Source organism: Bos indicus x Bos taurus, chromosome 9 (genome assembly GCF_003369695.1).
Source record: "Bos indicus x Bos taurus breed Angus x Brahman F1 hybrid chromosome 9, Bos_hybrid_MaternalHap_v2.0, whole genome shotgun sequence".
In the NCBI taxonomy this organism is placed as follows: Eukaryota; Metazoa; Chordata; class Mammalia; order Artiodactyla; family Bovidae; genus Bos; species Bos indicus x Bos taurus.
The window spans coordinates 49,328,476-49,351,938 of NC_040084.1; the positions used below are offsets into that span (position 1 = coordinate 49,328,476).

Here is a 23,463-nt window from a genome sequence, read left to right on the forward strand (position 1 = left end):
CTTACCAGTCTTCCTTATAACTTCACAACTTGTTATAGTTAATTCTGTCTTTATTTGTGCCCCTCACTAGATTTTAATCTCCTTGACAGAATGATCTATATGATTCTCCTCATATATCCAGTGTATTAGTGCAGTGCAGTGCTCATAAATATTTTTATAAAAAGTGAAGTTCCTATTTTTGTTTGTTCTTGTGATTAGCAGACACTCCCAGTAGATGGCAGTGCTTCACATGGCACTTTGTAACTAACATAGACACCATAGGGAGCTTTTCTAATGGGATGTAGATTCTGTTCAGGTTCTAAAATTACATGATGGTATTAGGCACTAAATTCACAACATCCTTGGCATGAGAGAGATTTGGAAAAGAGAAAAGTAGAATTAAACCCAAATCTGTTGTATTTAACATTGAACTAACATTAGTTGTTTTAACTAAATTTACTTTCAGTGAGTAGGGAGACTTTGTCCAAACTTAGATTTTATGTGAGGGAAAATGCTATAAAAATTTACTGCCTATTTTTTGGGCTAATGATAAAGAAGAAACTGCAAAATGTTAACTTTTTTTAGTTTTCAACTATTAATATTTTCAGATTACTCTATAGTGTGTAGAGTTTCAAGATGTGGTTTAAGACATAAAGTTTCAAATTATCCATATTTAAAGGAAAATATTTCTCATACAGATTTATGAGTATAATAGATTATTTTTAGATTAAAAAGGTAACAGTTTTAAAATGGGGGTTTAGCAGAAAAATATCTGTAATGTTTGCAAGGTGTCATGTATTTAACATCAAAAGACATTAAAAATATACTCAATAACTTATGTGTTAAATGATTTTAATACTAAAAATTACTTTCATATCCTTTCAAATCACCACCAATAGTAAATAGAACTATGGCATAATTAAAATTATTCTAGGGGCTTCCCTGGTGGTCCCATGGATAGGACTCCATGCTCCCAATGCAGGGGCCCCGTGTTCAATCCCTGGTCAGGGAGCTAGATCCTACATGCCACAACTAAAAATTCCCATATGCTGCAACTAAAAGATCCTGCATAGCGCAATGAAGAGCAAGATCACATGTGCCACAAGTGAGATGTAGTACAGCCAAATAAGTAAATGTATTTCAAAACAGCATTCTAATTACGTAAAGGAGTCTCATTATAATATGTAAAGGAGACTTCTTAAATAACAGGTAGGGTCATCTGTTCCCCTTACGTAGGGTTCCTTGGCTTGGGTTGGGTTTGCTTGGGAAGCTATGTGTGTATCTCATAGTGTTTTATTTAATCCTCAAATAAGCCCAGATATATAACCCATTACAACGAGTAACAAGATTCATTTTTGTCCTACTTACAGAATGAGTTTGGAAGGGACAGGGCCACATTTTCTCTTAGTTCCTGTAAGTGATATTTGTGTCAGGGAGTATGGGACCTTGGATTTTCCCAGCCGATGTATGCACTGTGTTGAAATATCCAAGGTGAAATCCAATGTTGGGAGCTTTCACTTAGGTATAGTAACTTGAAGATACTAATATGAGGCAAGCAACTTTTGACTAAGAAGGTCATAAAAAACCTGAAAAAAAATAATTAAAATATTTGCTCAAATAAGTATATCCCATGAATCCCCTTATTTTATTTATGATAGCAAGAACATTAAACATTCCTAGATTAAAAAAAAATAGTACTGTATAGTTTTTTGTTACAGATTGAGAATTTTTTTTTATGCATTATTTCATAAAGGAATTTGTTTGAAGTTAATTAGCTTACCAAATTCATTCCAAGTCATGTGTACTTAAATCACATCAGAGATTTTCAAACTTTTTCCCAGGTAAGAAGCCGTTTTTAATTCCAGAAAAATAAATGACCCAATCAAAAAATGGGCCAAAGAACTAAATAGACATTTCTCCAAAGAAGACATACAGATGGCTAACAAACACATGAAAAGATGCTCAACATCACTCATTATCAGAGAAATGCAAATCAAAACCACTATGAGGTACCATTTCACGCCAGTCAGAATGGCTGCGATCCAAAAGTCTACAAGTAGTAAATGCTGGAAAGGATGTGGAGAAAAGGGAACCCTCTTACACTGTTGGTGGGAATGCAAACTAATACAGCCACTATGGAGAACAGTGTGGAGATTCCTTAAAAAACTGGAAATAGAACTGCCTTATGATCCAGCAATCCCACTGCTGGGCATACACACTAAGGAAACCAGAATTGAAAGAGACACGTGTGCCCCAATGTTCATTGCAGCACTGTTTATAATAGCCAGGACATGGAACAACCTAGATGTCCATCAGCAGATGAATGGATAAGAAAGCAGTGGTACATATACACAATGGAGTATTACTCAGCCATTAAAAAGAATACATTTGAATTAGTTCTAATGAGGTGAATGAAACTGGAGCCTATTATACAGAGTGAAGTAAGCCAGAAAGAAAAACACCAATACAGTATACTAATGCATGTATATGGAATTTAGAAAGATGGTAACAATAACCCTGCATACAAGACAGCAAAAGAGACACTGATGTATAGAACAGTCTTTGGACTCTGTGGAAGAGGGAGAGGGTGAGATGATTTGGGAGAATGGCATTGAAACATGTATAATGTCATGTATGAAACGAGTCGCCAGTCCAGGTCCGATGCACGATACTGGATGCTTGGGGCTGGTGCACTGGGATGACCCAGAGGGATGGTATGGGGAGGGAGGAGGGAGGAGGGTTCAGGATGGGGAACACATGTATGCCTGTGGCGGATTCATTTTGATATATGGCAGAACCAATACAATATTATAAAGTTTAAAATAAAATTTTTTTAAAAATTAAAAAAAATAAAATAAAATTAGACTTTTACATGGAAGCCTAGTAAATATATAAAAATATAGGATGAGATGGTTAGGTAGCATCACCCACTCAGTGGACATGAATTTGAGCAAACTCTGGGAGATAGTGAAGGACAGGGAAGCCTGGTGTGCTGCACTCCATGGGATAGCAAAGAGTTGGACACAACTGAGCTACTGAACAACAACAGCAAAATACAATAGAAATTTAGAAAGAAATTCTATATCATAAAAAACTATATATGCACAAATATATATATATATTCCTATCTACATACAAACACACATGTATGTGTATATATATAGATAGATATAGACACAAACATACACACATACCTTCTACACTTTGGATTTGATAAATTGATATAAAACCCAACCATTTGAAAGATTATTCTTCTGACACTTAGAGCTCAGTAAGTGCTCATAGAAGGAAAAGAGAGAGTGACAACACTCTTATTAGAAAATAATGAAAGTTTACTTAGTACAGACAAATTTATAGTTAAGAGTTCAAATTATACTCTAAAATGAAACAGATATGTAGGGACTATAATAAGTTAATTATTAAATTTTAACTGTTAGATAATATTAAATAGAATTGCTAAAAAATGGAAAAATGCTAAAGTTGAAAAAATAAAATACAAAATAGAAAAACAATAAACTAGATTTATTAACTAGAGTCCTATAAAAATATTTGTAAAGCTAGTTTTTAAAAAAGTAAAATAATCTTATAACAAATCTAATCACAAATAAGTAGAAAACCTATGAGTGAACAAAATTAGAAAGGATAAAGAAATTTCCCAGAATGTTTAGAAATGAAAAAAGATGAAAATACTATAAGCTGTCATCATAAAAACGTAATTGAATGAGAATGGGATAGTGTCCTGTGTTCATAAGCAGTAAAATGGAGAAACTTCTCGGCATGCAAGATTTCTCACAATCATTTCTACATTTCTGTTACCTCCCTTCTCTTAACTGGTACCACTAGTGTTGCCAAGTACAGTGTCTTAAACCCCCTTCTTCCTGGCCTACGTTCCTCTACTCTTCTCTTAGAACAACAGCTGTCACCTCTGCGTGTCATCTCTCTTCATTGTTCTCACAATTTTTAGAAGGTGCTACTGTTAATGGCATACATTGCAGTGTTTTTTTGTGGTTTTTACAGACTCTAAACCCCTGCTTTCCCTGCACTGCATTAAAAGCTTAATAAATGACTGGCAAACAAACTAATCAATGTTATCAGCAGTGTTTAGCAGCAAAATTAAAATATTACACCCTAGCAGTGAACACAAGAGGATGGCAAGAGTTAACATCGACATTTTAGGAATCAATAAACTAAAATGGACTGGAATCAGCAAATTTAATTCAGATGACCATTATATCTACTACTGTGGGCAAGAATCCCTTAGAAGAAATGGAATAGCCCTCATAGTCAACAAAGAATCTGAAATGCAGTACTTGGGTGCAGTCTCAAAAATGACACAATAATCTCTGTTCATTTCCAAGTTAAACCATTCAGTATCATGGTAATCCAAGTCTATACCGCAACCACTAAAGCCAAAGAAGCTGAAGTTGAACAAGTTTATGATGACCTACAAGACCTTCTAGAACTACTAACAAAAAAAGATGTCCTTTTCATCACAGGGGACTGGAATGCCAAAGTAGGAGGTCAAGAGATACCTGGGTTATCAGGCAAGTTTGGCCTTGGAGTACAGAATGAAGCAGGGCAAAGGCTAACAGAGTTTTGCCAAGAGAATGCTCCAGTCATAGCAAACACACTCTTCCAACAACACAAGAGATGAGTCTGCACATGGATATCATCAGGTGGTTAATACCAAAATCATATTGATTATATTCTTTGCAGCCAAAGATGGATAAGCTCTATACAGTCAGCAAAAACGAGACCTGGGGCTGAGTGTGGATCACATCATGAACTCCTTATTGCCAAATTCAGACTTAAACTGAAGAAAGTAGGCAAAACCACTGGACCATTCAGGTATGACCTAAATCAAATCCCTTACAGTTATACAGTGGAAGTGACAAATAGATTTAAGAGATTAAATTTGATAGAGTGCCTGAAGAACTATGGACGGGGAGGTTCGTGACATTGTATAGGAGGCAGTGATCAATACCATCCTCAAGAAAAACAAATGCAAAAAGGCAAAATAGTTGTCTGAGGAGGCCTTAAAAATAGCTGAGAAAAAAGAAGTAAAAGGCAAAAGAGTAAAAGAAAGATATATCCACCTCAATGCAGAGTTCCAAAGAATGCCAGTAAAGGACGGAAATGGTATGGACCTAACAGAAGCAGAAGGTATTAAGAAGAGGTGGCAAGAATACACAGAACTATACAAAAAACATCTTCATAACCCAGATAACCACAGTGGTATGATCACTCACCTAGAGCCAGACATCCTGGAATGTGAAGTCCAGTGGGCCTTAGGAAGTATCACTACAAACAAAGTTAATGGAGGTGATGGAATTCCAGTTGAGCTATTTCAAATCCTAAAAGGTGATGCTGTGAAAGTGCTGCACTCAATATGCCAGCAAATTTGGAAAACTCAGCAGTAGCCACAGGACTGGAAAAGGTCAGTGTTCATTCCAATCCCAAAAAAAGGCAATGCCAAAGAATGCTCAAACTACCACACAATTGCTGTCATCTCACACACTAGCAAAGTAATGCTCAAAATTCTCCAAGCCAGGCTTCAGCAATATCTGAACTATGAACTTCCAGATATTCAAAAATTTAGAAAAGGCCGAGGAAGCAGAGATCAAATTGCCAACATCTGCTGGATCATCAAAAAAACAAGAGAGTTCCAAAAAAACATCCACTTCTGCTTTATTGATTATACCAAAGCTTTTGACTGTGTGGATCACAATAAACTGTGGAAAATTCTTCAAGAGATGGGAATTCCAGACCACATTATCTGCCTCCTGAGAAATGTGTATGCAGGTCAAGAAGTGACAATTAGAATTAGACATAGAACAGCAGACTGGTTCCAGTTTAGGAAAGGAGTACATCAAGGCAGTATATTGTCAGCCTGCTTATTTAATTTATATGCAGAGTACCTCATGCAGAATGCCAGACTGGATGAAGCACAAGCTGGAATCAAGATTGCTGGGAGAAATACCAATAGCCTCAGATGTACAGATGGCACCACCCTTATAGCAGAAAGTAAAGAGGAACTAAGGAGCCTCTTGATGATAGTGAAAGAGCTGCTTAAAGCTCAGCATTCAAAAAACTAAGATCATGTCATCCAGTCCCATCACTTCATGGCAAATAGATGTGGAAACAATGACAGATTTTATTTTGGGGGCTTCCGAAATCATTGCAGATGGTGGCTGCAGCCATGAAATTAAAAGAGGCTTGCTTCTTGGAAGAAAAGTTGTGACCAGCCTAGTCAGCATACTAAAAAACAGAGACATTACTTTGCTGACAAAGGTCCATATAGATGAAGTTAAATGGACTACTGGTTTTTCCAGTAGTTATATATGGATGTGAGAGTTGGACCATAAAGAAAGGTGAGCACTGAAGAGTTGACGCATCTGAGCTGTGGTGTTGGAGAAGACTCTCTTGGACTGCAAGATCACACCAGTCAATCCTAAAGGAAATCAACCCTGAATATTCATTGGAAGAACAGATGTTGAAGCTGAAACTCCAATACTTTGGCCACCTGATGCAAAGAGCGGACTCATTGGAAAAGATCCTGATGCTGGGAAAAATTGAAGGTGGGAGGAGAAGGGGACAAACAGAGATTGAGTTTGTTGGATGACATCACCGACTCAGTGGACCTGAGTTTAAGCAAGCTCCGGCTGTTGGTGATAGACAGGGAAGCCTGGCGTGCTGCAGTCCATGAGGTTGCAGAGTCGGATACGACTGAGAAACTGAACTGAACTGAATGAACACAAAGAATGAAGCTTAGTACATTCTTTGAGAATGTACTTGTAAATTTTCCCCCCAAGTTTTGGCTGTTATTCCACGCAAACTGTCCCTTATACAGTATATCATTTTAAATTTAAATTTGTAAAACACTGAAAGAATCTGCCTTAATTATTTCAGACTTTTAAGTGTTTGTGTTTAAAATGAATTTGAAATTACTGAACTTGAGAATAAAGAGTATATACTTTAAATGCTTGAAATTATAAGTTAACACATGTCTTTCCTAACACATGTCAATTGCCTTGTTACATTTTTAGGAGGAAAACAAAAGAAACCATTTAACTAATAGAATTTTCTGGTTCAGGAAATACACTAAAAGTACATTTATAATCATTTTTATATCATTCCACATGCCAAATTTAGTCCAATTTTTTTCATATTATCTTTCAGACTATGTGTTGTTACTCTTATCTTGATATCTTTAGTGATCTTATTTTCTGCAAATGTTTCATACTTTATACTACCAAAGCTTACTTTAAACTAAGTACAAATCCAGTCTTATACATTATTTAATACTTATGCATGTTATTTATAAATTACTTAATTAAATAATTTACTTAATATCTTATATGTTATTTAACTCCTATAGGTTGAATCCACACAGAGTATGATAAGAATTCTTGGACTCTCTGCTACCTTACCCAACTACCTCGACGTTGCTACATTTTTACATGTTAATCCCTGCATTGGACTTTTCTTCTTTGATGGCCGTTTTCGACCTGTTCCTCTTGGACAGACATTTCTAGGGATTAAAAGTGCAAATAAGGTAAATACTTCTTTTAAAAAATTATGCTTTTCTAGAAATATTTTTGTTGATGTATTGTTTAATACTTGTTTGACATTAGAGACTTCAGACCACCATTACAAATATGACAGCTTAGAAGAAAATCAAGTGCATTTCCTCAACTATATGTAGGAGAATGTCTCCTCTCCAAAAAGCTGCTTGTAATAGCTTGCATTGCTGTTATCAGTGAATATTTTGTATTCTTAGCTAAGAATACAGGTTATATATATATTCAAGAAGTTATTCTGATAGGATTGAAGGCAGTAAATAATAAAAGACTCTAGTTAAATCAGTAATATATATTATGATATATTATTCATCTAAAATAAGTAATACCATATATACAATTGAAAAATAATTTCATGGTAACAACTACTAAATGAGGTGTTCTGTTTAATTTGTTGTATAATTATCATATTAATTATATATACAATCAGCATTTCTGAAATTCTTTTGTGGTGTTCCTTAAATGTTATTACCATGTACCATTTGCATTATCAGGGTGCTTATTTTAGGCTTTTATAGAATCATGAAGGAATATTTTGCTTAAAATTTATACGTTTATTAAGTTTCATGACACTTATTTCCCCCTGTGGAACAAATAGTTTTAGGAGAAGATTCATGGGCCATATGACCTCTTTATGAAAGAAAATGAGATAGAATCATGTGTTACTGTGTCAAACTTGATCTTTAGTGTATTATATTACTTCTTGTCTAAAAATAATTTTGTTACTAAAATAGAGCTATTTTTACCTTACAATATTATAAATAAAATACTTAGCTTAGAAAATACTAAGAGCCAATATCACTGCAACAGTTAATATACTCTATCTGCTTATTAACTAAGATATGTTTAGAATTGTGGGGAACCATTTCAAAATGTATACACAAAGGATAGTTCATGATGTAATAATAGTTATGAAATACATCTTTTATTTGATTGTTTCAAGTGGTTTTCAGTATTACTTGCTGCTTTTTTTTTTGTTATATCTTAAAATATATTTGATTATTTAGTTTATTTTAATGTATCATTAGAACAGATGTAGAGTTGTGTATAAGATTGTTCTTTCAGTTCATAATTTGAATGATAGCAGATGATTATCCCAGAAAAATATAAAGTGTTTTCAGATGCTTTCAGCCATCATAGAACTTATTTTTATCATAGAAATTGTTAAATCACTTAAACCTAATTAAATTCTAAGTATTTTCACCACAGTATGTTAGCATTGTAATCATAAAAGGAATGGTGTGAGATGTTGATCTGTGGTAATTATTTAGAAGGTTCAGAAATTTGGCAAAATTTACAAAATACTTTTATCAATCTTATGTAGTATAAATAATAAACTAATTATACATATTAGTTTTCTAAATGGAGAAGGCAACTAAAATGCATTAGTTTTACACTCAGCTGACATATACAGTTGGTAACAATTAAGCAACTCCCCAGGGTGTCATTTAATATATTGTAACCATTGTTAATTTGTCATTTCTTATACTAAGAAATCCTTGTGGATTTTTGAAAGTTTCTTTCAGAAGCTCATGATATGATTCAGTTGTTGTGGAAGAACATGGGAAAATAGTGTCTAATGATTGAGAATTTTGTTTGGAGGAGTTTTGGTGGGTTTTTTTTAATAATTAATGGAGAGTCAATTGTCTTGTGATTATTTCATCTTACTTAATCACTAAGTCATAAGAGTTCCAGAATGTTAAAATGAAAGGATCTAAATTATAGTCATTTTAGATGTATAACATTTTCATCCCATGCAAAGTCTTAATCAGTGTTAAATAGAGAGACACAAGCTTGGTCACATGCCTCCTGCTTTCTGGTAACCACCTTACCTTTTTATGGTTGGAAGTCATCTCATCATTAATAGAGAAAATGAGACCTTTTTAAAATTCATGAATTTGATACTAAATTTCCAATCAATTTGGAAAATGTTTCTGTAGAAAAATATTCATATTCATTACAGAAATAGTAAGCTTCCTTACATTTTGATATTCTGTGGTAATATTCTGTGATTTTGAGAGTTAGGAAAGCTGTGTATTTTTATGGAATGAAACAGAAGAAAAACAGCCTGAAGAATGGGCTTCTCTGGGGAAAACAGTGAAAAGAAACTTAAAATTATTTTAAAATATCTCTAATTAGAATATTGTTCTTAAAATTATTGTCTTTAAAAAACTTGGCATTCTTAATAAAGTTAGTACACTGAAAGTGTTGCATATGAGGTATTTTATTTGTAGTTTTTAATTACATTGTGTTTACTTCCTATGGGTTGTTATGTATTACGTATTGATAACTGCACTTTTATTTCAGCATTCTGGCTAATCTGAAAATAAAAGGAGATGCCTCATAATTGGTAAAGATTTTTTTGTAGCTAAGCAGTTTATAATTGCTCTATTTGATATTTTTCATTTTTAAAAACTTTAAGGTGCAGCAGTTAAATAACATGGATGAAGTATGTTATGAAAGTGTTTTGAAGCAAGTAAAGGCTGGACATCAGGTACACTTTATCCTGTTTTTAGAGATTACATAATGATTAAAATTATTAATTTTATGGTCTTAAAAGTATTCTTCAATTCTGAAATAATGATCCACAGGTTTTATTTCTTAGTAATATTTTAGTCCACTAGGTAACCATTTAAGTCATAAATTTTTCAAAGATAATACTATCATCCTGATATTGATAGATCATGCTGTTTTGTTTGCCATTTTTATTAAATAGATAAGAGGAAGAAGAATTTCATCCTTAAGATAATACCAACCTCCTCTCACACATCAAAAATTTTAGTTTATTTGCATAATGTAAGAAATTAACATGCTATTATACTGTTGTTTCATGAAGTAGTAGCAATTGAAATATATATATAATAAATTTTCATGTTGTTTGGATATTAACTGCTCTTACTTTAAATTCCAAGGTTCAAGATGTTACAATAAGGATTGTTAAGAAAAATGTAGAATAATGATAATTACTTACATAACAGCTAACCAATGCCAAATTGTATATGGTTCTTCAGGTCACTTTATATTATTATGGGATTTTTTTTCTACATTGTTAGCCTTTTATGGCAGGTAAAATGAAATTCTGGTCCTTTGTTTTTAAAATATTTTAAAAAGCAGTGACATCTTCTTTTTCCCCCAGACTAAATATTGTTTGGAATCTCAATATATAAAACAAAGATAAACTAGAATTGAAAGTGGAATACTGCCCACTCAGCATTCTTGATGCATTTTTTTTTCCCCCTTAAAGGCACAGTTTTAAAATTCTAACCTCAAGAAAATGTCCTTAGCAGCAAAAGAGACACAGATGTATAGAACAGTCTTTTGGACTCTGTGGGAGAGGGCGAGGGTGGGATGATTTGGGAAAGTGGCATCATTGAAACATGTATATTATCATATGTAAAAACGAATCGCCAGTCCAGTTTCGATGCATGATACAGGATGCTCAGGGCTGGTGCACTGGGATGACCCAGAGGGATGGTATGGGGAGAGAAATGGGAGGGGGGTTCAGGATGGGGAACACATGTATACCCATGGCGGATTCATGTCAATATATGGCAAAACCAATACAATATTGTAAAGTAAAAAAATAAAAAATAAATAAGAATAAAACAAAAACAAACAGAAAAGATCAGAAAAAAAACGTCCTTAGTTATAGGAATAACTTTTATGGAAAAGAAATCATGATTAAATTGTATGAGAATATTAGTAACTTATTAATATATTTCTTAATGATCAATAAATACCTGAAACTGCTAAAATTACCTTACACTTATTATCTCATTGACTTCTCTCAGCAGCCAATGAGGCAGACACTGTTATCCTAACTTCTCAGATAAGATGATGAGATGCTATGCTGAATGAAGTAACACATTGCCTTTGTTTTTACTTGTGCACTTACAAATAAGACCATGCAAGTGTAGCATCTTGGCTAGCCATGGTCTCATATCACTTTATTTGGATTTATTTTATAGCTTTGGTCCTCTTTGATCTTCATTAGAGAACTGCTTAGTGGGGTTCCATTATTTATCATGTACAAGTAAAGAAGTATTAAAAAACCAATGTTCTTTCTTTAATACAAAAATATGACCAAATACCACCAGTTTATTCTTGGTCTGGAGACAGAAAACTTTTCTGGAAAGGGCCAGATAGTAAATATTTTAGACTTTGTGGGGCTTATGTTTCAGGTACTCACCTGTACTATTGTAGCATGAAAGGAGCCATGGACAATATAGGAATATTTTCCAATAAAACTTTATTTATAAGAACAGGAACAGATGCATTCAACTTGCAGGCTGTAGTGTACCAACCTTTGTTCTAGATTTCCTCATGAGATTTATTTGTGGCAAATGTCTGATGATCCTAAAATGCTATCTTGAGAAACTTTTGGTAGCATTTCACAGGAAATCCTAAAACACAGTGATATGTTGCATAGCCACCAGTATTTGCACCATCTTGTAAAAGAACAGGATAAATTAAGTGTAATTAGCTAGATGTTACCACCATGGACATTTATTTCCAACTTTTATATTAAAGACGATATCAACTATGTTATTAGCTAAGGAATCTAGCTCTGGAGCCTATGCCATATTAGAAATATTCAGTAAATATTTCAATGTTTTCTCCATTAACTTTTTTTAATTTACTTTATTTTTTAGAACAATTTTGGGTTCACAGCAAAACTGAGCAGGAAGTAGAAAGAGTTCTCATACACCCCCTACCCTGGCACATGCACAACCTCCTCCACCATCAACTTATCTTCCACTGGTGTGACACTTTGGTTTCAGTCTATGAGCTCATGTTGATACATCAGAATCACCTAAAGTCCATCGGTTACATTAGGCTTCACTCTCCATGTTGTACTTTCTATGGGTTTGGACAATGTATCCACCATTATAGTGTCATACAGAAAATTTCACTGCCCTGAAAGCCCTCTCTGCTCAACTGATTCATCCTTCCTTCCCCTTAACCATTGCTAACCATTCATCTTTTCATTGTCTGTAGTTCTGTGTGTTCCAGAATGTCATATAGTTGGAATCATATAAGATTGTAGCCTTTTGTAGTTTATAGCCTTCTCAGAATAGTTTCTTTCATAATATGTGTTTGAGGTAACTCCCTGCTTTTTCATGGCTTGATAGCTTGTTTTTTTTTAGCACTTAATAATATTCCATTGTCTGGATGTACCACAATTTATGTGTACATAACAGCTTTGAACAGATTTTATGTGAACATTAGTTCTCACTTCCTTTGGGTATATACCAAGGAGTGCAATTGCAAGATCAATATTTATTAAACTACTTCAACCTTTCTCCATATAATCTTATGTTATGAAATATGTCTTTTAAAAAAATAAAATGCAGCTTTATTCCTAAATATTGGGAAATATAATGGTTGTATCTTCTATTGTAGGTAGATAAAAGTCCAGGTAAATATATTTAAAGAATCCTAGGAAGATTGTATCCTCTTCCTCTTCTGGCATAGTTTGTTCTCTGGCTGTTACAGGGGCTAACATGTCCCTCTAGAGATCATAAAGTTCAAATGCTGTCTGGGCATGTTTCATCAGTAGAGATTAGATCTCACTGCCAGCCCTTTCATTCTTAGTGATACCATCCATTGCATTACTTTTCAAAACAATAACTGCCATAGGGCAGGCACTTCTAGTAGTAAATTCAGAGCAGACAAGAGTGAGATGGAGAGTGAGGTTCACAGTGCTGGTTCCTGTTTAGAAAGGACAGCAAAGCTGGGAAGCCTCAGGAGAGGAGGAACCCAGGAATATAGAGAGCGCAAAACTACGGCAGAAGCTGCACACATGCATTACCTCCCGTTTTTTGTGTGCATGTCACGGTGTCCACAATCACTAGCCTTTTAAGGATAGGTGACCACCAAGCTGTCTCCTTTCTGTACACTTTGATCTGGCTAAAAATACACTGTGGGTGACTCTGTAAAGTGTGGTTGCAGTTTAAGAACCCACCGGAACGCTTCGGTATCAGTTCCTATCCAGATCTGTGCTCACATCCCTCTGCCCTAAGAAGTAGAGTTTAGGCTGCAGGTCTCACAGTTTCTGTCTCAATGACTAGTGATGATGTTTGTTTTCCATAATAGTGGGACTTTCTTCAGTTCTCTACACATACTACATACCCATTTACTTTTTTAAATTGTAAAACTAAAATAACTGTTTAAATTTTTTTCATAGTTCTACTATTATTTTACCATTTCAAATTATTATTATAATTTTTATTCATGACCTGCTGGTCTTTTTTAATCCATTTGCACATGTACCTTTTAATTTTCCTCATTCAAACTTAATTTTAATTATTAGTTACAGTCCATTGCTAAATTATAATTACACTGTATATACAGTTTTATATTCACTGTTTTCCTTAATGAATAGTAAATAGTTTTCATTCTTTCTTCACGATCTTCTCAATGTTAATGTCTGTAAGAGACAGAAGGGAGTTTTTATTCAAGTTCTAAGTTTTAGATGCTGTGTAAGTCACTTTGGACTTTTAAATCTTCATAATCTTCTAATATAAGCATTAAATCTCCTTTTGTTAAAAGAGAAAATGAGCATAAGACATGTTAAGCAGCTTCTCAAGGCCATACAGCTAGTAAAAGGTCACACCAGGATTGAAATACAAGCTTATGTTGATAAAATACACAGCATCTTCAGTACTTGACACTGTCACTTTAGCATTAAGCCAACGTCAGCTGTTCTTATTATTGGTTATCCCGCCATTATTGAGTATATTAAATGTTTGAGGCTTGCTCTTATTAAAGATGTGCTAAGTTGCTTCAGTTATGTCTGACTCTGCAACCCCATGGACTGTCATCTACCAGGCTCCTATGTCCATGGGATTCTCCAGGCAAGAATGCTAGAGTAGGTTGCCATGCCCTTCTCCAGGGCATCTTCCCAACCCAGGGATTGAACCTGTGTCTATTAAGGCTCCTGACTTAAGACAGGTGGATTCTTTACCACTAATGCCACCTGGGAAGTCCCTTATTAAGGACAGGGCTGCTGTAATGATCATCTATTATTTTTTCTATTGAAATGTTTACTTAGGGTAAGTTGTCTAAAATAAGATTATGGCACAAATGGCCACATTTTGTGATCTTACCCCATTATCCTGTCATGCACTCCAAATGGGGTTATTTTGTTGTCATAGCAGACCTACAAAGGATTTTACAAACATACACCATGTCCTTCTGAATAATTTTATCAAGTTGTATGATGTAAGTTATGATCTGATGTGTGTGTGTCATTTTGAATTTGTTTTACAATTTTAAGGTGTATAAGACCGTGTGTTTTACCAGTGAAATTTTTTCTTATCTACAATTACCTCTAAATTATGATTACAAAAACACGTGTTTTACATACCATTTTGTCCATGCTTTGCTTTGGATGTGCTGCTACTTTCAATTAGAAAAACATGTTCTTCCCTGTGTTTTTTGCTTCATGTGTGACCCTGTGGTCTTTGGCCTCTGTAATCACATCTTTAAAATGTTTAATATAAAATATGATTAATATACTGATAACAGAGAGTGACCAGTAAAAGAGTTTAAACAAATTTAACCTTTGGGCACTCCATAAAGTAAAAATGAGGGAGGAAAAAATGATTGAATTCTACCATTCAGAGATAGTGTTGGTGTATGTCCTTCTATTTCTTAAAATGCATTTTACTCCCTTAATTTTCCAATTTCTCTATTTTCTCTCCCTAAACATATGATAGAAAAATAAATGGAAACAATAACATGTAAATAAACACTTAAAGATGTCAGATTTTAAAAGTTTAATCACTGTTCTTTGTGGGTTTTTTTTTTTTTTTTTTTTTTTTTAGGATTTGTGTTCCAGTGGAACAGGTCCCACTAAATAAGACTCAGTTATAAGGAAATATTGTTGGTTAAGTTCCTAGTGTGGTGTCATGTACATGGGGACTCTGATAAATAGGATTTTGTTTGATAAATTGCTCATCTTCATAGATCCTTAGTTTATTGGGGATACTGGGAAATATTGAATGCATCAGGACTATGGCCCATTGGTTGATATTTGCCTCTAATATTACTGGTATTACAAATGCCCAGGCCAGTACCTTCAGATGTTAAGTACTATGTTGTTGGTTGTTAAAGCAGCATCGTAGTCTTTTACATTAATGTGATCATTTCAGTAAAAAGCTCTTTTACAACACACTTTGAGAACAAACCTCTTTTTCATTTCTTTAAATTATCTGTATTATGTATGTAACTTTGGGAAAGTTGCCCAAAACTAAAATCTTTTTCTGTTTTAATCTTTTCAAAAGGATCGTTCTGTCTTTAAATCTTCTATTTGCAAGTTTCTCTGCCAAATACTGTTTGGCTTAGAAGTTCAGTTAGCTTGATAGGTGGCAGCTTCTGCTGATTGTCCTTGTAATATGTCCAGAACTGGGATTGAAAAGTGTGCTTACTTGGAAAAGAGGATTGTTACGCATTTTGACTTTGGAAGCTGAGGTAGATACCTATTTCAACAAGGCTAGCAATCTTTGTCTGAATCCATCACACAAGAATTGCTATTAATACTTCATGGTAGTCTTTGACTACTAAGACTCATATGGAAGTTTGTTTTCAGGGCCTTGCATTCCTTCACTGGATTATTTTTCTCTTATCTGCTTGAAGAAATGCCTTCACTAAGCTGTGGTCCTTTGCTTTTATTAGAAGGTTAACAGAAAAGTCCCCAGTGGAGTAGAGTTTAAAGTTTCATTTTTTCCCTCATAATTGAGGTTGAGTATAATGTTATCCTAGTCACTTGCTGTCTTTGTGTAAGGTTCCAAGTGATAAATTCTAACAAATGAGTTTGTATCCATCTGTCAGAAAATGAAAAATAGATAATTCAACAATCTTTTAACTTATTATCTCAAAAATTGACAGCTAAATTAACTCTTCAATTATATTATTCTGCCTAACTCTAGTGACTGAAAGGTCTAACAATATGTACTTCATTCTAAGAAATTCTTCTGTATAAATGTTTTGTTTTACATATGAAAGTGCAGTAAATTGTGTGTGTGTGTGTGTATCTGTGTGTGTACAGAGAGACATAAAGAGAAATAGGCAGACAGAAAGCTTTGGTCTGGAATTCAGTTATAACTAACTGCACATTAGTGCATTCTTATTAAGCAGCCAGTATATATTTGATAAATGTACTTTTCTTTATTATTAAGGGAGCATAAGTTATTTCTTATAGGGCTGTGTACCTAACAAACTATAGCTTTATTTTACTGCCTTTTAAATATAGCTTAGCAGTTAGTGTACAGTAGTAAAAAAATTGTAAGTCAGTCTGTTATAGTTCAGGAAAACATTCAATCTTTTTTTTTTTTTTTTGCTACCACTTCATGCCCCACCCGGAGAAGGCAATGGCACCCCACTCCAGTACTCTTGCCTGGAAAATCCCATGGATGGAGGAGCCTGGTGGACTGCAGTCCATGGGGTCGCTAGAGTAAGACACGACTGAGCAACTTCACTTTCACATTTCACTTTCATGCATTGGAGAAGGAAATGGCAACCCACTCCAGTGTTCTTGCCTGGAGAATCCCAGGGACGGGGGAGCCTGGTGGGCTGCCATCTATGGAGTCACACAGAGTCGGACACGACTGAAGCGACTTAGCAGCAGCAGCATGCCCCACCACCTTGCCAACTAGTTAAAAAAATTCTTTCAATGACTATTCCTTAATTTTGTTTATTTGTTTGCCTTCAAGTTGTTTCATATTTTAGATTTTCTCTCTAGTTGTGCTTCCCCTAAACAATTTTATTGGAGCAACTACTTTTCAGACCATTATTAAGACTAAAAATATGTGTCCATTTCAAAAAAAAAAAAAAACTATAACTCTCAGGCAAATAAATACTTTTCATGCTGAGAATTAAGTTTCCTCTTATATATATAAATGAATTAATTTTGTTTCTCTCCACTTAAATTTAATTAGAACAGAGCAAATTTCATGTTCAAAAGCCATGCTGATGATCTCTGATCATAATGTTGCATGGGTTTCAGTGTACCAATCATCCAAACTTGTGTGTTCGTGTACTTAATAGATTTCATGTGCAACTTTGTCTTAAAAGTATTAAAAGCAGTAGGAGGCAGTTGTGTTCCACTCAAGCATGTGTGATGACAGATGGAGAAAATCTTTTCATGTTGACTTTTCAACAGCCATACTCTGCAAGACTTCAAGCTCTTCTTGGCTATTGGGAAATTAAAAGTTGGCGATTCAGCCTTTAATTTTGATCCATCTGCTCAAACTAATGAGACGTCTCATTTGTAAGCTTCTCTTTGCGTTACCAAATGCAAGTACAGCTTTATCATTCCTGTTAATAATTCCCCTCCTCCTGTGTAACTCGCAGAATGGGAAAATAATTGATGCCTTAACCCTATTGAGATTTTTCTAGTTATACAAACTTTGTTACAGTGATAGGAAAAGAAATTAGAAACTGCCTCAGAGGTTATAGCATATTTTTTAAGTTTACTTGTTCTTTTTTCACATTATCAAAATGTTAAGATCCTTACTCAATAGCTTCTTACTCAAAGTCTACCTCCAGTTTCAAGAATAAAAGGTTTTGCAGTATTAAAAAGAAAAAAATAATTTCAACCTTGGATTAATGCTAAACATCAGCTTTTCCTTATTCACATATGTGCCTTTTTCTTCATTATTTGTAAGTTTTTCATAGATATATATGTTTCTAGTAAGAAACCACCTTAAAAATTGACTAATAATTATATATTAATTTATTACTGTCTTAAGGAAATTCTTTGTTTTTTAGCATTATAGTTTATCTAAAAATAATTATGTCCAATTGAAAAAACTACTTTGCTAACTTTTATAATGGAATTTTTCCATTGACCCTTTGCCTAAAAAGTTTTCTTCCTCCATCTCTCATTCTTGGTACTAATGGTTTTGTCATATCAAATTTGTCTGCGGCATGAATTTTATAGGTAAAGTATTTCAGAGCTTCTTTCTTTTCTGCCTTCTTTACTTCCTCCCTTCCCCAAACTTTGACATCAGCCCCAAGGAATAGAAGAGCAAAATTCATATTCAAGCCCCATTGTGCTTAGTTGCTCAGCTGTGTCCAGCTCTTTGCAACCCTGTGGACTGTAGCCTGCTAGGCTCCTCTGTCCATGGGATTTCCCAGGTAAGAATGCTGGAGTGGGTTGCCATTTCCTCCTTCAGAGGATCTTCCCGACTCAGAGATTGAACTCGGATCACCTTTGTCTCCTTCATTGCAGGCAGATTCTTTACCTTCTGAGCCAATCTGAGCAAAATGTATAAGGAGGGGACATTTTAACAATTATGAGCATAAGAATTAAGGACATTTCTCCTTCATCTTTGCTGCTAAAGATGGTAGTACTAAAGAAACATTTTAGGTGTTTTCTAAGTATGAGAAACGCTAAAGGAAGCATTCACTAAACCTCTACCTTTGGGGAAAAGAAAACAAAACCCCTCCCTACCTATCGGAAGAAAACTCTGATGAGTCTGCTATCAAATTGAAATTTCCTTATTCTTCCTTATTTCACAGGCAAAATTAGTTTTTGATACTGTTGAGTTCTATATTTTATGTTTTAATCCGTATTACTAGTGTTCACTTAGATATTTTTTTTTTCGTCTTCTCTCTGTATGATTTCCATAGTATATCTGTGTACATTTAGTTAAAATGAAGACTAAAACAGAACATTCTTATATCATAGAAGGAGTTTCTGGTATGACATAATGAAAATGTATCAAAGAGAATTGAATTATAATTATATTTAGAAGTCAAAATTTTAAAATTAGACAGTATAGTTCAGGGAAGTAGTTTTTTAGCACTGTCAGCTGCAAGGTTGATCCTGTGATCACTGTACTGGGTACTTTGGTCATGCCTAACTTAGGAACATGGAAAATGATGTCAGCCGAGGCATTCTGCTCTTTCCCCTGCCAAAGCCAAAGGGAGTTCCAACTAAATATTAAGTCAAAGCAAAACTTGATACATGCTTAATGAAAGTCTGTTTTGTTTTTTTAAGGCGAAACTCCCTTATGATGATCACTCACAGCTGGGAATAAAATAATCAAAGGGATTACAAAGAGGTTATAAAGTGGAAGTAGTTGCAAAATGCCAGTTTTTCTTTGTGCTTTTCTTTTCTGGCTCTTGTAATACAAACTCACCTTCCTTGTCTTTACCTTCTAACCTTTTGGGCCATCTTTTTTCATTGTTTGCAGCCTTTAGTGGATCTCTGCTTCATCTTGCTAGACTTCTGGTTGATGTCTTTTGGTACAGAGAAAGCAACAAGTCACCACATGTTCAGGACCCCATGGGGCAGGACCTAAGCCTTACACTTAGGTCAAATGATTCCTTCTCTACCTGACTTGTTCCTAGACCCTTTTAAAATTTAGCACTCTGGATCATTCCATCCCAGTTATTGACCTTTATGAAATAACTTATATATTTATATTCCTAATATTCCTAACCCAGAGCTCTTCCCTGAACTCTAGAACCATATTATCCTGGCTGACCTCTCCTCCTGGATATCACAAATACAGTATTCCAAACCAAGTACATAATTTTCCCCCTCTAAACCAATGGTTATTTCTTCCATTATTCCTTGGTTCAATTCAGTGAATGGCATAACTATAGATAGAGTTCTGTAAAACAGAAACCTAAAAGTCACCCTAGTCAACTCTGTCTCCTGTGTTCTCATTTCTAGTCCATCATTAAGACCTGTTGATTTGACCTGCCTCTTAAGTCTTCTCATTTCTTCCCATCACTTTCTTTTGCACCATCACCTCCAGCACCTAATCCAGGTACCTGTCAGGTCATCCATGACACCTCTTAGCTGTTTTGCCTCTCTTAACTCTTCCTTCTATGTCCATTCTGGCCTTGCTCTAGCTGTTCTGTCCACTGGAGCTGTATCCTTTCAAGGTACAGCTCCAGAATGACACATGAGTACTTAAGGCTCCTTTCAAAGGGCCCAGGGGTCCCTATATTGTTTGGCCATTACCTCTTTTCATTTTCATCACATACGTGTCTTTCCCTCATCTCCCACCTCCCATCTTCCTGGCCTTCTTTCATTTAGAGATGCTCTTTAACTTGCCCCTGAGCTAGTGTATAACTTGTTCTCTCTGCCTCACACATTCTTCCTTATTCTCCACTTAGTTGTTCTCTACTAAATCCTTTAGATTTCATCTTTCTTAAAGAAGCCTTTTTTTTTTTTACCTCTTTCACCTCCCTGTTATGAACTATATAATAACACAATGTATGTCTTCTTCCTCTTTCTTACTATAGATTTACATTTTTCCTGGCTGTTTTTGATTAATAACCACTTTTCAGTAGAAGATCGTAAGTCACATAGGAAAGGGGGCATCTCTGCTCCGGCTCATAATCATATTATCATGGCCTTACCAGTACCTAGCACACAGCTGGTGTTCACATATTGTGTGACGAATAAGTGAATGGAAGATATGGTAGTCTTTGTAAGTCTTAACTTATTCTTAAAGGATTAGGGAGCAATCAACTTCAAAGAAAATAATAATTAGATCCACAGTAAGCCGAACACCCAGGCTGAGGAAAGAACACCTGGAGAAGTGGCATGACATCAAAGATTGCTTTGATTACTTTCTTAAGGAGTTTTTTCCTCCCTGTAGTCTATAAAGATCAATGAAAGAATGCTGGTATTCTCCTTAAAAATATTTTATTACATACATTTATTCTTAATATTATTTCATGTATTTATAGTCTTCTCTGTTAGAAGTACTAAATTATCTCATTTTCTCCTAAAATAAAATGTCCATGTGACTTAGCTGTTTTTCATGATATGGGTAACATTTGTGCCACCAGTTATTTTAAGTTAATATGTTCTTTCTTTTATTTCTACTCATTAAGCCCTAGAGGAGTAACTTTTGAACCCTTTAAAAATTCTACAATTTTAAGAAAGCGAAGTTTCTGAACTATAGTTTACCAAAGGAGTACTCAATTATACTCGAGATTTTATCAGTTTCTTTGTTAGCTTTGTAATGTTTTCTTCATTTGCACAGGGAATACTTTTTGATGAGGAATATTAGAATTGCGTTTTCCTTCATTGTTCTTAACATTCCTTTTTCCTGTCTTCAAGGACTTTTATTACTAAAATAACACATTCTTATAACAATTGAATCAACACAAATATGTGAAAAGAAAAGACTAGTGAATTACTGTTGTCTCCTCACCTCTGCTCACTTCAGTGCCTTTGCGCATGAGTGTATTCAGTTTTCTCCTGGTACATACAGACATATACAGGTATGTACATACCTTTAGGCGTTTGAGCTTTTTAATGTTGGTAATCAGTGGTTTCTGGAATTACAGCACAAATTGTTCAAGCACATCGAACAGTTTGTCTCAGAATGACTTTTAGAAGTTTTCAGGATATAAACTAAATTTTCATCTATCCTTATACAGCCTATAGGTCTTCTGCCAAAAGATCAAAAGAAAAAAAAATGCTGTGTATAATCTTGGAATAAAATTGGAAGTAATACAAGTGGTTTTACTTTTGTGAAACTGGTTTTATTTTTATATGTTGAATCAGTAAAATTTCCTTATAGAAGTTATCACCACCATTTCTATCCATTTTCTCATTCTGTGTCTTCTTTGTTGCCCCTCTTCATATTTAAGTAGAAAAATGTGAAGATAGTACGAGTTTTGCTTTGCCCTCTTATAGGTACTATTATGTTGCTGTTGCTAAGTTGCTTCAGTCGTGTCCGACTCTGTGTGACCCCATAGACGGCAGCCCATCAGGCTCCCCCATCCCTGGGATTCTCCAGGCAAGAACACTGGAGTGGGTTGCCATTTCCTTCTCCAATGCATGAAAGGGAAAAGTGAAAGTGAAGTCGCTCAGTTATTTCCGACTCTTAGCGACCCCATGGTCTGCAGCCCACCAGGCTCCTCAGTCCATGGGATTTTCCAGGCAAGAGTACTAGAGTCGGGTGCCATTGCCTTCTCCAACTATTACCATATTATTATATAATTTTCCTGTCAGATCTGTATAACTGTAACTATCAGACTTTGCATATATGCTTTTTGCAAGTAGCCAGTGTATAAATGCATGTTTTACATGAAAAGTAAAGTTAGTTAAATTGTATATAATTTGTTCCAAATTTTATTATTTGAAAGATTTGATATAGATCCATAGTTGATTTAAATGAAATATTCCAAACTTAGGAAGTGAATTTATTAGATTATTTGGTAATTTATTGATGTAATTTTTGTAATTGCAATGTTAAATTACAGTAAATGTATAATTATCAGGAAGCATTGACTATTTTGTGGTATTTACTTTTGTCAAATACTCTGTATATTTGGAATTTTCACTAATTCTGTTTGAACAATAATATAAATAATTAAAATAACAGTATAAAATAAAGATAAATGTAAACTATGTTTCATGGTTTAAATTTACATTTTAAACCATGTTTCATAGTTTACATTTATCTTTATTTTATACTATGTTATTTTAATTACTTATATTATTGTTCAAATAACAGTAATGATATAGATGTGGGAAGAAGTAAAACAGCATTTGACTGCTTGTAATCATTTTTCTTTTATGCACCATGGAAAATTCTCCAGACAGTAATTCAGAATATTTTACATTAAATTGTTGGAAGTTAATTTGACAGCTGTTTATTTCATTTTAGAAAATGATAAATTAAATTTCTATTAGCTGGTTTCCAGCTGATATTTGGACTTGGTAGCAGTTGATATTTGGAAGCAGTTGGTAGGTATATTTAATAAGTTTAATTACCACCCCAAGGATTTGTTGACTACATTTTTGTAGCCATCTTTTACAGTATTTTTTTTTCTTTTTAAATTAATTTGTATTGGGGTATAGTTGCTTTAGAATGCTGTGTTAGTATATACTACACAGCAAAATAAATCAGCCATACATGCA

The 23,463-nt window shown here is 34.3% G+C and overlaps 1 protein-coding gene across 1 annotated transcript in view; it reads left to right on the forward strand.

The window, feature by feature from the left end:
• The window catches only part of ASCC3 (activating signal cointegrator 1 complex subunit 3), a 334,203-nt gene that overhangs the window by 133,503 nt on the left and 177,237 nt on the right, over positions 1-23,463 (forward strand). The window contains exons 12-13 of the mRNA XM_027551338.1: positions 7,358-7,534; positions 9,982-10,053. Coding sequence (XP_027407139.1) covers positions 7,358-7,534; positions 9,982-10,053 — 249 coding nt within the window. The remainder of the gene's footprint in view (positions 1-7,357; positions 7,535-9,981; positions 10,054-23,463) is intronic.